Source organism: Podarcis vaucheri (assembly GCF_965113315.1).
Source record: "Podarcis vaucheri genome assembly, chromosome: 5".
Lineage (NCBI taxonomy): Eukaryota > Metazoa > Chordata > Lepidosauria > Squamata > Lacertidae > Podarcis > Podarcis vaucheri.
This window is the reverse complement of record NC_138763.1, coordinates 50,930,737-50,944,591: the sequence shown is the minus strand read 5'-3', so window position 1 is coordinate 50,944,591 and position 13,855 is coordinate 50,930,737. Positions and strand designations below refer to the sequence as shown.

At 41.0% G+C, this 13,855-nt stretch overlaps 1 protein-coding gene and 1 long non-coding RNA gene across 3 annotated transcripts in view; one reads left to right on the top strand and one right to left on the bottom strand.

The window, feature by feature from the left end:
- LOC309532403 (guanylate cyclase 2G-like) overlaps positions 1–13,855 on the top strand; it is a 37,422-nt gene that overhangs the window by 9,194 nt on the left and 14,373 nt on the right. For both annotated transcript variants that reach the window (XM_082222565.1, XM_082222566.1), the window contains exons 5-14: positions 459–603; positions 1,646–1,781; positions 4,606–4,709; positions 5,180–5,334; positions 6,533–6,682; positions 7,321–7,380; positions 8,775–8,858; positions 9,238–9,342; positions 10,471–10,542; positions 11,928–12,093. In XM_082222565.1, the coding sequence (XP_082078691.1) occupies positions 459–603; positions 1,646–1,781; positions 4,606–4,709; positions 5,180–5,334; positions 6,533–6,682; positions 7,321–7,380; positions 8,775–8,858; positions 9,238–9,342; positions 10,471–10,542; positions 11,928–12,093 (1,177 nt within the window). The remainder of the gene's footprint in view (positions 1–458; positions 604–1,645; positions 1,782–4,605; positions 4,710–5,179; positions 5,335–6,532; positions 6,683–7,320; positions 7,381–8,774; positions 8,859–9,237; positions 9,343–10,470; positions 10,543–11,927; positions 12,094–13,855) is intronic.
- On the bottom strand, positions 13,026–13,721 carry LOC309532460. Its single transcript, XR_014219874.1, has 2 exons — positions 13,472–13,721; positions 13,026–13,316 (listed from the first exon to the last, which is right to left on the bottom strand). It is a non-coding gene; the product is annotated as an uncharacterized lncRNA (long non-coding RNA).

The following is a 13,855-nucleotide window of genomic DNA, read 5'->3' as shown; positions in this document are numbered from 1 at the left end:
CTGTTCTTAAACCGAGACACACTTTCCCTAATGAGGCCTCCCACCGCCGGTGCCCTTCCACCATTCAGATTCCATTCTTAGACTGAGGTAAAGTTCTCAAACCAAGACACTAATTCCGGTTTTGCAGAGTTTGTAAACCAAATCGTTCTTAAACCGGACTGTTCTCAAACTGAGGTATCGCTGTATTTGGGGGAACCACTTGAAGCATCCCTTGTGTTGAGCTATTTCAATTGTTTTTGTTTGATTTTCTCATTGCAAACAGCGGAAAATCTGTAAATTTTGATAATAAACCTGATTTGTAATGGGGGTTGAATAATTTCAATTGCAACTGGATTTTGAGTTTGGAATAAATGAGTCCACTGCTAAATATATGCAGCCAGACAACTGAAAGAATAGTTTAAGAAACTTCTTCCCTCAGAAGCCCAAACTCTTACTTTTCTATATTGACTCTTTTCCAGGTAAGTTCTTATGCTGCCTACCTACATGATGCTGTTTTGCTTTATGCGTTATCCATAAAAGAAATGTTAGAAGGGAAAAAGGACTTCCGTGATGGAAAGGCCCTTGTCAACAGTTTGAAAGGTTGCAACAAAACTCCAATGTATGGTAAGTTTGTGGATTCAGACTGCAAACACAGTCACTTGAGAGAGGGAGGGAAGCTGCACCTCTGTAGCTGAGCTAGTACTCTGAACATTGATGTCCCTCCCATGTAGCTTCAGGTAAAGCATCTCAAGGAGCAGGGCTGAGACAACAGAGAAGCTTTCATTCACTTGGTACTATCCAAATGTTTTGGACTACAACTCTCATTTGTCCCAGCCTCCATGGACCTTCTGGCTGAGGCTGATGGGTGTTAAAGTCCAAGATAGGTTGGTGAAGAATACAGAGCATCTGCTAGTACCAAGTCAGAAGGACCACCAGGCTTACTTCATGAAGCAGCACATATTTGGAGTAGATCCATTGATCTTCTACATAAATGTGCAAAGGAAGCTACTTTAACTATTGCCAAGTGAGCCTTAGGAACTTTTTCCATGTTACTCTTAGGATCTCATGTGATGCCAAACAGAGAATGCTTGGGTGCAACTCTGTGATTGCCTGTTGCCCGCCCTTAAAAGTATTGTCTCTCCACGGTTGCATATCCAGTCAAAACAGCATTGATAGATAGAACAGAATAAACAATTTGTTCAACTTTGGCATTCACAGAAACTCCTACCTGATTAAAAGTGGCCACCTTATAAGCACGTAGCTGAGCTATGGAGTTTCTCCAACAGCCATTAATCATGATGCCTATGCCCTACTTCCAAGATCAAAGGCAGTACTCCGCTGAATACTTGAGGACAACAGCAGGCAAGGGCTCAGTCATGTTCCTTTTGCAGGCATGTGATTAGCCACTGTGAGAACAGGCTGGGTTTGATGAGCCTCTGGCCTGATGCAACAGGGCTCTTGTGTTCTGCCGATCCTGGAAATCTTTGCAAGTTAGCTAGTGGACTTTTGACTACTGCAAAATGGACAGGATACATAAATATGTAGTACATTGTGTCTTCCTATGCTGAGGAAGAGGCAGAAAAATAACATCAGTCAAAATGGGACAGGTGCACTGAAGTGTGGGGAATGTGCTAAAGCTCTTATTTTTAATATCTTTTTTGTTTAGGCATTACTGGCCCAGTCAACATTGATGAATTAGGTGAGAGGAACATGGATTACTCTGTGTATGATCTCCAGGAATTTGGCAACTCAGTTCATTTCATTCCAGTTCTTAACTTTGATAGTGTCAGGAAAACAATCAGGTATTATTTGTGTGTGTGGTTCATGGGCACTTAGCAATTTAATCATTTGTACAGGAGATTTACCTTGTAAAGTACTATATAATCTTCTTTGGAGTATATTTTCCTTTTTGCCCATTATATAAAGGGAAGAGCAGAGACCAAGAGTCAGTGACTCACCCAAAGCCATTTGAGTGAATTATACAGTATGGCGATATTTCAACCCAGAACCCATGTTCAGCTGCCATGTATCCATGCATTATTGTGGTTGTCTGAAAAAAAGAGAGCAAGCAGCTGCTCACACATAGACCTCCATGTAATTCAGACACCCAGTTACTCTGATGTCCTGATCCCATGGAAGTCTACTCTCCAGCATCTGCTCATGCCTAGACTTTGTGGGGCAGCCCTGTTCCCTAGTGCTCCTTTGATTCCTCCACCTGCAACTTTAAATTCTATATTGTAACAACAAACTGAATTCAGCTTTACAAAATCATTTTTAATTCACCTGGTTCCTTGCAAAGATAACCACATTGCATGTGATCTATTAGTCCCATTGAGTTCAATTGGACCAAGTGGTTACAGGACTGCAACCTTACTATTATTTGTTAAGCAGGAAGTGTATTTTGACTGCAACATCCTGAGTCTTGTTCTGGTTAGCAAGTCAGCGTGGTGTCCTCCATATATTTTGGACTACAATTTCCTATAGCCCCAATCAGCATAAATGGGCAGCACCAGGTTAAGGGGGACAAGATGCCTACTTACATGCAAAGAGGGATATGCTAGCTGTGTGGAAAGCTGCCATCTTCCTCCTTCTTAAATCAATTCAATGCTTCCTTCTTTATGAAAATCTTTAAATTCTATTTTCATTTAATATCTCTGAAATGAAAAGTGTGGATTTAAAACTACAAGGCTTCTTGCCTTTGATGCTACCTGGGAACAAAATGGTGCCAGGACTAGAAAGTCCATTGTCAGTGTTAAATTCAAAGGAGATGCGCTGATCATTCTGTTATCATGATCGCTCTGTCATTGTTCGCATAAGCATACCAGCAGATATAATGATTATGGGTTGTATGAATCAAAGCACTGAGGAGAAAGTGCTGTCAGCGCAAGGATTTCTTCACGTGCAATGGGATGTTCTCTGACTCTGCTTCTTTGTGACCCCTCCCTAAATCTATTCTGACAACCCCCAGGCTGATTTGGGGATGGCACATGTGATGAGATAAGAGTGGAGGAAATCTCACTGTTGCCAGTACTAATCCTTGTCCTAGGGCAAATTTTAAGTTGAATGCCACCCATCATTAATTTTTTGGCAGGCTTCTAAAGAACAACTGATCAAATCTTCCTCTTTAACACATTACAAAAACATTCCATCATATTAAACATACTTTACAATAAATCTATCAGTGATATCAACAATGACCTGGTTGACATTAGGCCGGTTTGCCCAAACCCCTGAGGGCTGACCACAATTGCTGACCTTTTTTTAGGATTGAAGTTGTTGAGCTTTTTGGGGATTTTATCCCAGGAAGTAAACTGCCACAGGGGCCAGATTAAACCGAACAGCGGGCCGAGTAAGGCCCCTGAAACGGACTTTGGACATGCCTGCATTGGGGGATTAAGAAACCACAGCTAAGAAAATGGAGGATCACAGAAAGGATGCTGGCACTTGGGACTGGAACAGTGAGACTGGCCTCAGAGCAGTTGCATAATAGCTTCAGTTGCATAGGCTCCATGTATCTATTCCAGTGAACAGACAAATCTTGGACTTAGGTTTGCCCCTCTGTTATTGACAGCCATCCAGGTCCAAGGTAGTGCTGAAGCCTGAGCTAACCACAATGTAGGATACCAGAGCATGTCCATATGCTGCCAAATCAACAAATATTTTCCGAGCATACCATTTTTAATAAATACAAATGTGTTACACACAACTCATGGGTAAAAACGCATACCTTGACCTAACACAACAACCCATTTCTCAAAAGATAGCAAAGGCTGAGTGAAGTCCATGGAAGAAAAACACACACCAACAGTCAACTTCAATAAGTCACTTGCTGGACTTGTTCAAAATAAGCCATTCTTAACCTTTACACCCCAAATTTGGCATAGGCCATCCTGAAATATATCAGATCAGTTTGTTGAACCATTTTGCAATTATTCTTCTTTGACAATCACTCTTAGCAGAGTAAGATTGTTTTCCATGAACACAGTTTTAACAGTGAGTCTGTAAGTGACTGTGGAGGCCAATTCTGGATCCACACATTTTGTAATTATAAGCCGCAGAACCTACTGCCCCCAGTTTCTAGTTAAGATGGCAGAATGCAATCCAATCAACTCACCCTTAAAACTGGGAGGAAAATGGAAGCCAAGATAATGTGAAGACCTAGGAGCCAGGGAAACTCTAATGAAGGGTTTTCCAAACTTGGGTCTCCAGCAGTTTTTGGGCCACAACTCCCATCATTCCTGACCACTGGACCTGGTAGCTAGGGATGATGGGATTTGTAGTCCAATAGCAGCTAGAGACCCAAATTTGGGAGACACTGCTCTAGTGTCTGAACCGGAACCTGAACCTGCTACCTGAAATCCCTCTATTTATATAAGTACTTTCATTCATAGGTTTGTAGTTTATGGCTCACGCTGAAATAACAATGCACTTTTAGTTTCAGATCTGGACTTAAAACCAATTTCTGCTTCATTTTCATGTGGAGAATTATGGCTATTTGTACATTCTTCTTTCCTTGTATGGGTACATTTATCACAAAGTATGTGTGTTAATGAGTTTCGGAAATAAAGAGCCTTCAGCTTTATAATTGATGCAAGATGCTAACAGACTTATTGTCTCTGTCCATAGCCCAACCAGACAGATTGACTATATCAGTTGGGCAGATGGAGAAGTACCTAAGGACAAACCACTGTGTGGGTTTCACAATGAACACTGCAAAACTCCAGTTACCAGTAAGTGTGATTATGTAATGCCTGCCGGTTAAATGTGGGTTATAAATTTATTACTACTACTAGCATGCAAGCAGGACATACTGCAGATCAGGTGTCTTGTATGCCTTTTGCTGTATCAAAGCTCCTCTGTTCTTGTCTGACACAACTATGCAACTACAGCTGTGCAGTTCTGACCATTTTCATTCCACCAAGTCAAACTTGGATGTTTTTGTTACAAAGAAAACTGATTTGTTTATTTTTAAGTTACAGTTGTGGCGGGGGCTGTGATCACATGTTCCATGGTATGATTGTATTATAATTAATAGCAATGCTTGTGTGATTTCTTGCTCCTTTATATTCTTTTCGCAATGGTGCGATGGCTTTGTTGCCTTGAATTTGGCCTTTTTTGCTTTGCTTTGTTTTTGGATGTGTTCCCAAGATTCAGCTTCATTTATATGTTCTTTAATGAACTGTTCTTTTGTTGTTAAAAGGTTCAGCCCTGATTGTTATGATAATTCTGCTGATAATATCGGTATTGGGGGCCATTGGTGTGGCAATGTATCTGAAAATCCACAAGGGAAACCTTCGAAATGATACGTGGTGGAGAATTAATTATGAGGATATCATCATTTTAAATGATAATAAGGTAAAGGATGAGTGTACTGAAACTCAAGTTCTTTATCCCAAGGATACAGTTCTCCAGGGGCTTATTTGAGGGGATCAGTTGCATTCATGTAGCACTTGTTGGTGGATGTGGAACCATAATGATATAATACAGATCTGAAGCCAAGTCTTTTCAATAGCCATAGTCTTCGTTAGACACTCTGCCCCCTTGTTCCTCTTTCTCAGGACCCTTCACAGGTTGGTAGATGACTGCATGAAGCAGAAAATCTCTCATACTGGTGCAATTTTACTGCACTTTTTAGAAACCCTCACTTGCCATAGTCGTCTTTCAGCTTAAGGAGGGTTGACAGTAGAAACATCTCTCGTTTGCCCTGTTAGCTTTATAATTTTAGTTCATTTACAATATCACTCAGTAATAAGGGTTTTCTGGGGGGTTAACAATAAGATCAAAACCACAAGAAGTTCTCTTTTTCTGACAAGATGAACAAGGTCTATATATCCTATATGACTACAATACATTATTTCATAATTCATCAGTATCAGCAAAAAGAAAGCAGATGTCAGGGTGGAAGGTTCTAGCCCAGCCTTCTCCCTAACGTGCTAGTTTCCTATATATAGGAGTATTTTCCTCTCCTATGATGTGAAGTGGTGCAGTTGAGACATAATTCCTCTTGTATTCTTTGTACAAGAACTATGTCTGTGTTTCATACTTACTGTAGGTACTTGCTTTGCTGCAACTTCATGTTAACTACTTGCCACCACTATTGCAAATAATGGTAATAACAATGGCAGGTTTTGAATATTTCAGTAATGGAGCGAAAATTAACGTGGCCATTTGGAATAAACTTTTGCATTTCGGCATTTGTGAACTTAAATAATTAAATCAAAACTGAAATACAAAGTTTCTGAGTTGAGCACTGTAGCACATTCAATATTTGTTTGTCCCTCGTAAAGGCATAGGTCTCCAAAAAGAACCATATAATCAAAAATCTCATAGCAAATCTCGCAAACAAACAAATAGCATATCAAAAATGCCAAGCTGCTTATTTACAGTAAGTTTTTCTCATGACAATGGCAATGACGTTTCAATCTGTGCTTTGAAATCTGAATCTAGTAAACACAGTTAACCCAAATTTTGCTTTCACTACTAATGCCAGTGTTATTTTCATTCAGGTCAATATATCAGCTTGTAACATTGCACCTTATATTATCTTTCAAAGGGAAACTTCTGTCTGTCTCAAGCAAGCACACCAGTGTCCAAAGGAACAGAGAGCTTGGGCTCCCATTTGTTTATTTCTAATAATGATGATTCTGGACCGAAGAACAAGCAAGGGAAAGAAGTATTTTACACCACTGTAGGACTTTATCAGGTGCATATGTAAACACCCAGAATATATTGTGCCAAATGGAATTGTGTTCCATTCACTTCTTGAAATATACTCAGAGTCCTGTAGTGATTTCATGCTCTTTATTGCAGCATGTAAAACAGTGATCAAATGGCCCCCAAACCTAAGGCTGTTATATACATTATTTACACAATGAGTCCCATCTGATTGGCTGATTCTGCTTCCCTCTTGGAGCCTGATTGGTCTTTTCCTGCAGGCCAATCAGTTGTTGCATTCTACGATCCTAGCAGCCTAATAGGATGATTAACTTCCTCCTGGAGCCTGATTGGTCTTTTCCTGTAAGCCAATCAATTCTAGGATCCTACTTGCCTATTGTTCTAGGATCCAAGCTTAGTACAGTGGTACCTCGGGTTACATACGCTTCAGGTTACATACGCTTCAGGTTACACACTCCGCTAACCCAGAAATAGTACCTCGGGTTAAGAACTTTGCTTCAGGATGAGAACAGAAATCGTGCAGCGGCAGCAGGAGGCCCCATTAGCTAAAGTGGTGCTTCAGGTTAAGCACAGTTTCAGGTTAAGTACGGACCTCCGGAATGAATTAAGTACTTAACCCAAGGTACCACTGTACATAACACTTCGTGTTATTTCTATTATGTACAGGAGAGCAGGGCACAAACTGCCCAACAGAATAAAAGCCAGAATAAGTCACAGGATTCACAGGTAGGATTGTAAAGTGTGACAGTGTTAATTTTCTCCAGGTCTTTCATTATATTCTGTAGCATTGTACAATGGACAGTATCTGTCTTGATAAAGTTCTTAGAATAATGTAGGCATGGTGTAAAGTAATAGATTGTGATGGTTTTCCAAAGGTGTGAATGTTCAGATGCTAAACCAGACCCATTGGTTCTTATCAGTAACATCACATAGTGTAGTACAGCAACAGTAGGCACTATAATTATCTGCAAGTAATATTTCTAAAAGTATTACCGTAATCATTATATTACACTTGACTTATCACTGTTACAAATCAGCTTAGACTTTTGCCACAATCACCAAGCTGTACTTGTACTGTTGACACTTTTTTCAATTTAAATACAGTACATTTCTCATCAAGATGTAGGTTGTAATGTTGATCAGTTCCACATTAATATTTTAACTTTTATTGATCAGCAAATGTACATTTGTTTCCTGTAAATGGCACAGAGTCACCCACTGAGGCCAGTATTTAATTGTGGGGAAACTGAATTTTCTCAATTATTGCATTTGCTACTGTTGTCTGGAAAATGAACATATAAACGCCATAGGAGCTTCCTGGATATTATTTGTGTTGCTATAAGTTATAATTCATAAAACACCCACTTGCGCCACTCACCATTTTGTTTTATTTTAAAACTTATCTTTTTTATATAAAAAAATTGAAATTGTGCTTTACACCTGTGCTAGAACGGAGAAAAGTTATCCCCTGGGGGGGAGGGATGCACACTCATGGAGGAGAGAGATGCAAAGTTCTGCTGCATGGGCAGAGGTTATGCCACCTGTGGAATAACTTCACTGGATTCAGCCCATCCATCTTACCATCTAGCATACTTATTAGGGTTTTATAATTCTTGAACTTGCAAAAGATGGAACGTATTAAGACGTTTATGAATCTGAGCTCAGGATTTCTCTTGCCTCAGACAAAAACCATCAGCTGTAATGATTGTTCTACAGTTTACCACTCATGGTTTGTCATGAGCAGCAGACTAAGACAAACCATGTTTAATTCACAGTGACACACCAGCAGCAGAAGTGGAAGAGGAGCAAAGCGGCCACAGTTTGATCTCTGGCAGCCCACACCATGCAAGCCATAGTTGGGCTTAACATTACATATGAACCGGGCCTATGTATCATTACTATTATGTAATATATTCCTCTTATTTGTCTGCCCATTATTTCTACCAATATGTACCCAGAGTAGCTAACTAAGTCCTCTGTAAATTCCTACAGTGGCATAGTTGATGCAGTCACAAAGAAAGATCCTCAATGTATCCCTGAAGATGCCTACCAGACTACATTCATTTCTCCCCAACAGTTTCTATGTTAATGTATTGTGCCTCTTACAATTTCTGTTTCAGGGAATTGTTGTTGCTCTCAAATTCATTGATAATCAAATAGATGCATGGATCCGGAAACCATCAGTTCTCCAGGAGGTTCGGGTGGTATGTTTCACTCCTAAATAGTTTAACATCCTGGATTGCAAATTTCCATTTTAATAGTAAGCTAACTGAAACAGGCAGGTGATCTAAAATTCACAACTGAAGTATGGAAGTTTATCGAGTAATGCAGAAAAAAACATGAACTGACTGAAATTTCTAAATGAGGCTATAGGTCGATATGCTTTGGAAAACAGATTTAATTAGCAAGGTCTCCAACACAGGGCATTGTCTTGCTTTGACCAGATATCTCAGAGTGGTCCCATAGCTTATTTCTTCTGCAATGCCAGTAAGGAGGAGCAGAGTAGGCTGAAAAAGATTGTATTTGCTTTGCTGTATGGTGTCAAATCTGGATACCACACTTCCCAACATTCCTTTGCTTTAGATGAGAGAATTGAGACATGAGAATCTGGTGGCCTTCTATGGGATATGTCCTGAAGCTCCAAACGTGTGCATTGTGATGCATTACTGTAAGAAAGGTAGCCTAAAGGTGAGTATTGTACATCAAAGTTTAGAACAATTATTACATTAAAGTAGATCATAGTTAATTGCCCTACAAAGGATTACTAAAGCAGTGTGTTGCCAAGTCATATATGCTATTTTTGGCTCTCTTCAGTATTATATCTCTATCTATCTATCTATCTATCTATCTATCATCTATCTATCATCTATCTCTATCATCTCACAAGACAGACAATGGAGGTGCCTTCCAGATATGCTCCTGATCAGTGGTAGCCAACATGGTTAATGTTCAGGAATAATGGGATTCCAGCACATCTGGAAGGCCCATGGGGGGAGGAGGGGGAAGTCCTCTTGCAGAAGTGGCAATACTTGCTCTAATGGGATGCAGTACAGTGGTGCCCTGCAAGACGAATGCCTCGCAAGACAAAAAACTCGCTAGACGAAAGAGTTTTCCGTTTTTTGAGTCGTTCTGCAAGACGAATTTCCCTACAGGCTTGCTTCGCAAGACGTTCCGTCTTGCGAGTTTTTGTGAGTTTGTTTCCTTTTTCTTAAAGCTGCTAAGCCGCTAAGCCGTTAATAGCCGCTAAGCCGCTAATAGCCGCTAAGCCGCTAATAATAACCGCAAGACGAAGAGACTCACGGAACGGATTAATTTCGTCTTGCGAGGCACCACTGTAGTTGAATACCACCCCAGTTAAATGTGTGGTTTGCCCCATGAAAGTCATGTGTACCTCAGTAATGTTTACTCAGTAATGTTTACACAATACTTAAAGTTTTGCCTTTTCAGTCATTTCAAAGAGTTTTGTCTTCTTTCCATCAGAATAATAATAATAATAATAATAATAATAATAATAATAATAATAATAAAAAATTTATTTATATCCCGCCCTCCCCAGCCGAAGCCGGGCTCAGGGCGGCTAACAACAATAAAATAATGCAACATTCTAAAAACATTTCATTATAAAAATTAATTAAAATCAAATTGATGGCAACCATTAAGCAAAATTTCTGTGCAGATTGCCGAAGGAGGGAGTCAGGTATGAGCTAAGCATGGCTCCAGGCAGCTGATATATATTTACATGCCTACTTTGAGTGGAGTCAGGCAGCAAGTGCAATTGTATCTCAAAAGAAATATTTCTTCATGTTCATTTTCTAGGATGTTTTGATGCATTCTGATATTGAACTGGACTGGATATTCAAAATCTCCTTTGCCTATGACATAGTCAATGTAAGTATGGAGTAGTGGAATTGCTGTCAGCTACTAGGACAGTCATTAAAAAATGCTGTTATTGTAGTGACTGACTGCTGAAAAGAAGCCAGAAAGATCCATATCCATCACAAGCATCTGTTGTTTTTGTAGCTAAAGCATTGGTGTTTATCAGAGAGAGAGTGTGTGTAAACTGCATGAAGTTTTGCAACCCAATTCTAAGAGCACTGGGATCTTCAGGTGGTGCCGAAACATTATCTGATGAAGTGGATTGTTTGGAGCATATCACACCAGTGTTTTAATATCAGAAGCGGCACTTTGAAAAGTGTTGTTTTTAGTCTTTGCATGTTACATGATCTAATAGCCCACACTTTTGATTATTCCATTTCTGTACCATGTTTATACATCAGTGGCAAGTGAAGAGGCTTTTCCATAGTTAGCATCAGTTGTGGAATGAACTTCCCTTGTACCAGGGCTGCCAACTCGTCCTCAGTATTGTGGGTGCCTGCCACTGCAATGCAGACGTGTGAACACGCACACGCTCCTCCTCTCCAAAGCCAGTGAGGCACCCTTTTCCATGTCCGAGCTCCCCCCTACTGATAAAGGGTGCTTCGCTCACTGACTGCGGAGGGTGGAGCTGAACTGCTTCTCTCTCAGAGGCAGCACTGCTGCCTGCCAGCTTTTCTCATTGACTTTGTGGGTGCCCGGCCATTATATTATTGTGGGTTCCCAAGAAGCCACAGCTCCCTGGAGTTGGCTCCTATGCCTTGCATACTCCCTCTGGACTTGCATTTTGTGCTAGGCTTTCAGTAGATGAAGTGTTCTGTTTTTCTTATTTTTATTTGGATGTATGTGTGTGTGTATTTTTTAACTGTGACTTCTCCCAAAGTAGAACGTATAAGATGAGTTTAAGACCTCCAGAAAAGGCACAGGTGGCAACTACTAGGAAACTTTGATCTAAAGACAAAGCCGCAATCCAGAACATTGAAGTAAAAATGTAAAAGTGTTACCTATGTAACCTGCTAAAATAAATCAGTGTGGTGTAGTGGTTAAGAGTGATAGACTCGTAATCTGGGGAACTGGGTTCGCGTCTCCGCTCCTCCAGATGCAGCTGCTGGGTGACCTTGGGCTAGTCACACTTCTCTGAAGTCTCTCAGCCCCACTCACCTCACAGGGTGTTTGTTGTGGGGAAGGGAAAGGAGAATGTTAGCCGCTTTGAGACTCCTTCGGGTAGTGATAAAGCAGGATATCAAATCCAAACTCTCCTTCTAAATCTATGCAATGAATGAAATACAATCCAAAGCTAAAAAGTTCTTGTTTGTGGAAACTGCAGAATCCCAAGCTAACTTGCTTTGTTTGGTACATGTATTTCATGTCTTTGTCTACCCTGTGCGTTTGAATTTTAGGGTATGGTGTTCATTCACAACAGCCCCCTGAATTCTCATGGAAACTTAAAGCCCACCAACTGCCTGGTAGACAGTCGCATGCAGGTGAAGCTGTGTGGCTTTGGGTTGTGGGAATTTAAATATGGAAGGAAATCTCAGGTAATGGCAGAAGAAAGCAATTATGCAGGTAAGAACATTAAGTACTTTCCATTCCAAGAAAAAAAGCACCACCCACCAGAGCGTTTTGCATGCAAATGTTTTAGTAGAGGTTTATCTTTATATTTATTTATTAAATTTATATACCACCCTTTATCCAAAGATCACAGGGTGGTTCACAGAATAAAGATACAAAATGAAAACACAAAACACAAAAACAAACAAACCAATAACTCCCCTCCCACAAACACATTTAAAAGACCGTATATTATTTAACCAGCCCAAAGCCTAGTGATAGAGGAATGCTTTTGCCTGGTGCCAAAAGATATGTAATGAAGGCACCAGGTGAATCTCCCTAGGGAAAGCATTCCACAAATGGGGAGCCACAGCAGAAAATGCCCGTTCTGGTGTTGCCACATTCAGACCTCTCATGGAGGAGCTATGTGAAGAAGGGCCTCAGATGATGATCACAGGGTTGGGTTCAGTTTGTATGGGTTCAGTTCGTAAATGGCTCTTGTGGTCCTGAGCCATTTAAGGCTTTATAGGTCAAAAACAGCACTTTGTAATGAGCCAAGAAACTGGCTGGCAGCCAGTGCAGTCAGGCCAGGATTGGTGTATGCTCAAACCTTCTTCTCCCAGTATGTAAACTGGATGCTGAATTCGGCACCAGCTGAGGTTTCCAAGCCATCTTCAGAGGCAGCCCCCCGTAAAATGTGTTGCAGTAAGCTAATGTTTAACATTGCTTAAAGGCATGTTCATTGTGCTAAGGTCCTACCTTCGGGCTGAATGGTGGGTTGTACATTTAATACAAGGAGAAGGGGACGACAGAGGATGAGGTGGTTGGACAGTGTTCTCGAAGCTACAAACACGAGTCTGACCAAACTGCGGGAGGCAGTGGAAGACAGGAGTGCCTGGCGTGCTCTGGTCCATGGGGTCACGAAGAGTCGGACACGACTAAACGACTAAACAACAACAACAACATTTAATAAGAATACCCAGTCAGCAGATACCTGCATTTCACATTGCAGAATACTGGAAAAACAAAATCTTGTCATTACATGGTTCTCTACCCAGCTGTTTAATGTATGTAATACAAGAGTCTCCACTCATGCTAGAAGGACTGTAAAACAGGAAAGAAAACAATTTGAAAATGCAACTGATTTGAATAGCGTTCAGATATTCTGAAATATCAGGGGGTGGGTACAGAGAGAATATCTCTGAGAATGCTGAATGCTGTGATTGCGAAGTTTATGACTTTCCCACAGCAGTGGCGTAGCGTGGGTTGTCAGCACCCGGGGCAAGGCAAGTAATTTGCGCCCCCTAACCCGTGGATTTGCGCCCCCTAACCCTAACCCCCAGATGTTGCGCCCGGTGCGGCCGGCCCCCCTGCACCCCCCACGCTACGCCACTGTCCCACAGCAAGGTTGTGTCTTTCCATGTTGCAATTACCATATTTTTCTGTGTATATGACAAAGTTTTTTTTATTATAAAAAGTGTCAAAAATTGGGGGTCATCTTATACACGGATAGTGCAGAGGAGGGAAGGACGATTGGTGTCAGTCACGAGCAGGAGATTGTCAACGGCGATTTGGCGGGTGATTGGTGGCTGCTGGCGCCGAACAGATTGATGATTGGTGGCTTCGGTGAGGTGTGCGATTGTTAGCAGTGGTCAGGTGGGTGAGCGATGTCGGTAATCCCCCCCAACAAAGCTCAACAACTCTGGGCAACCCCCCCAAAACAGCTTACAACTGTGGGAAATTTCCCCCATTTCCTTAATTTGGTGTCCCCAAAAAT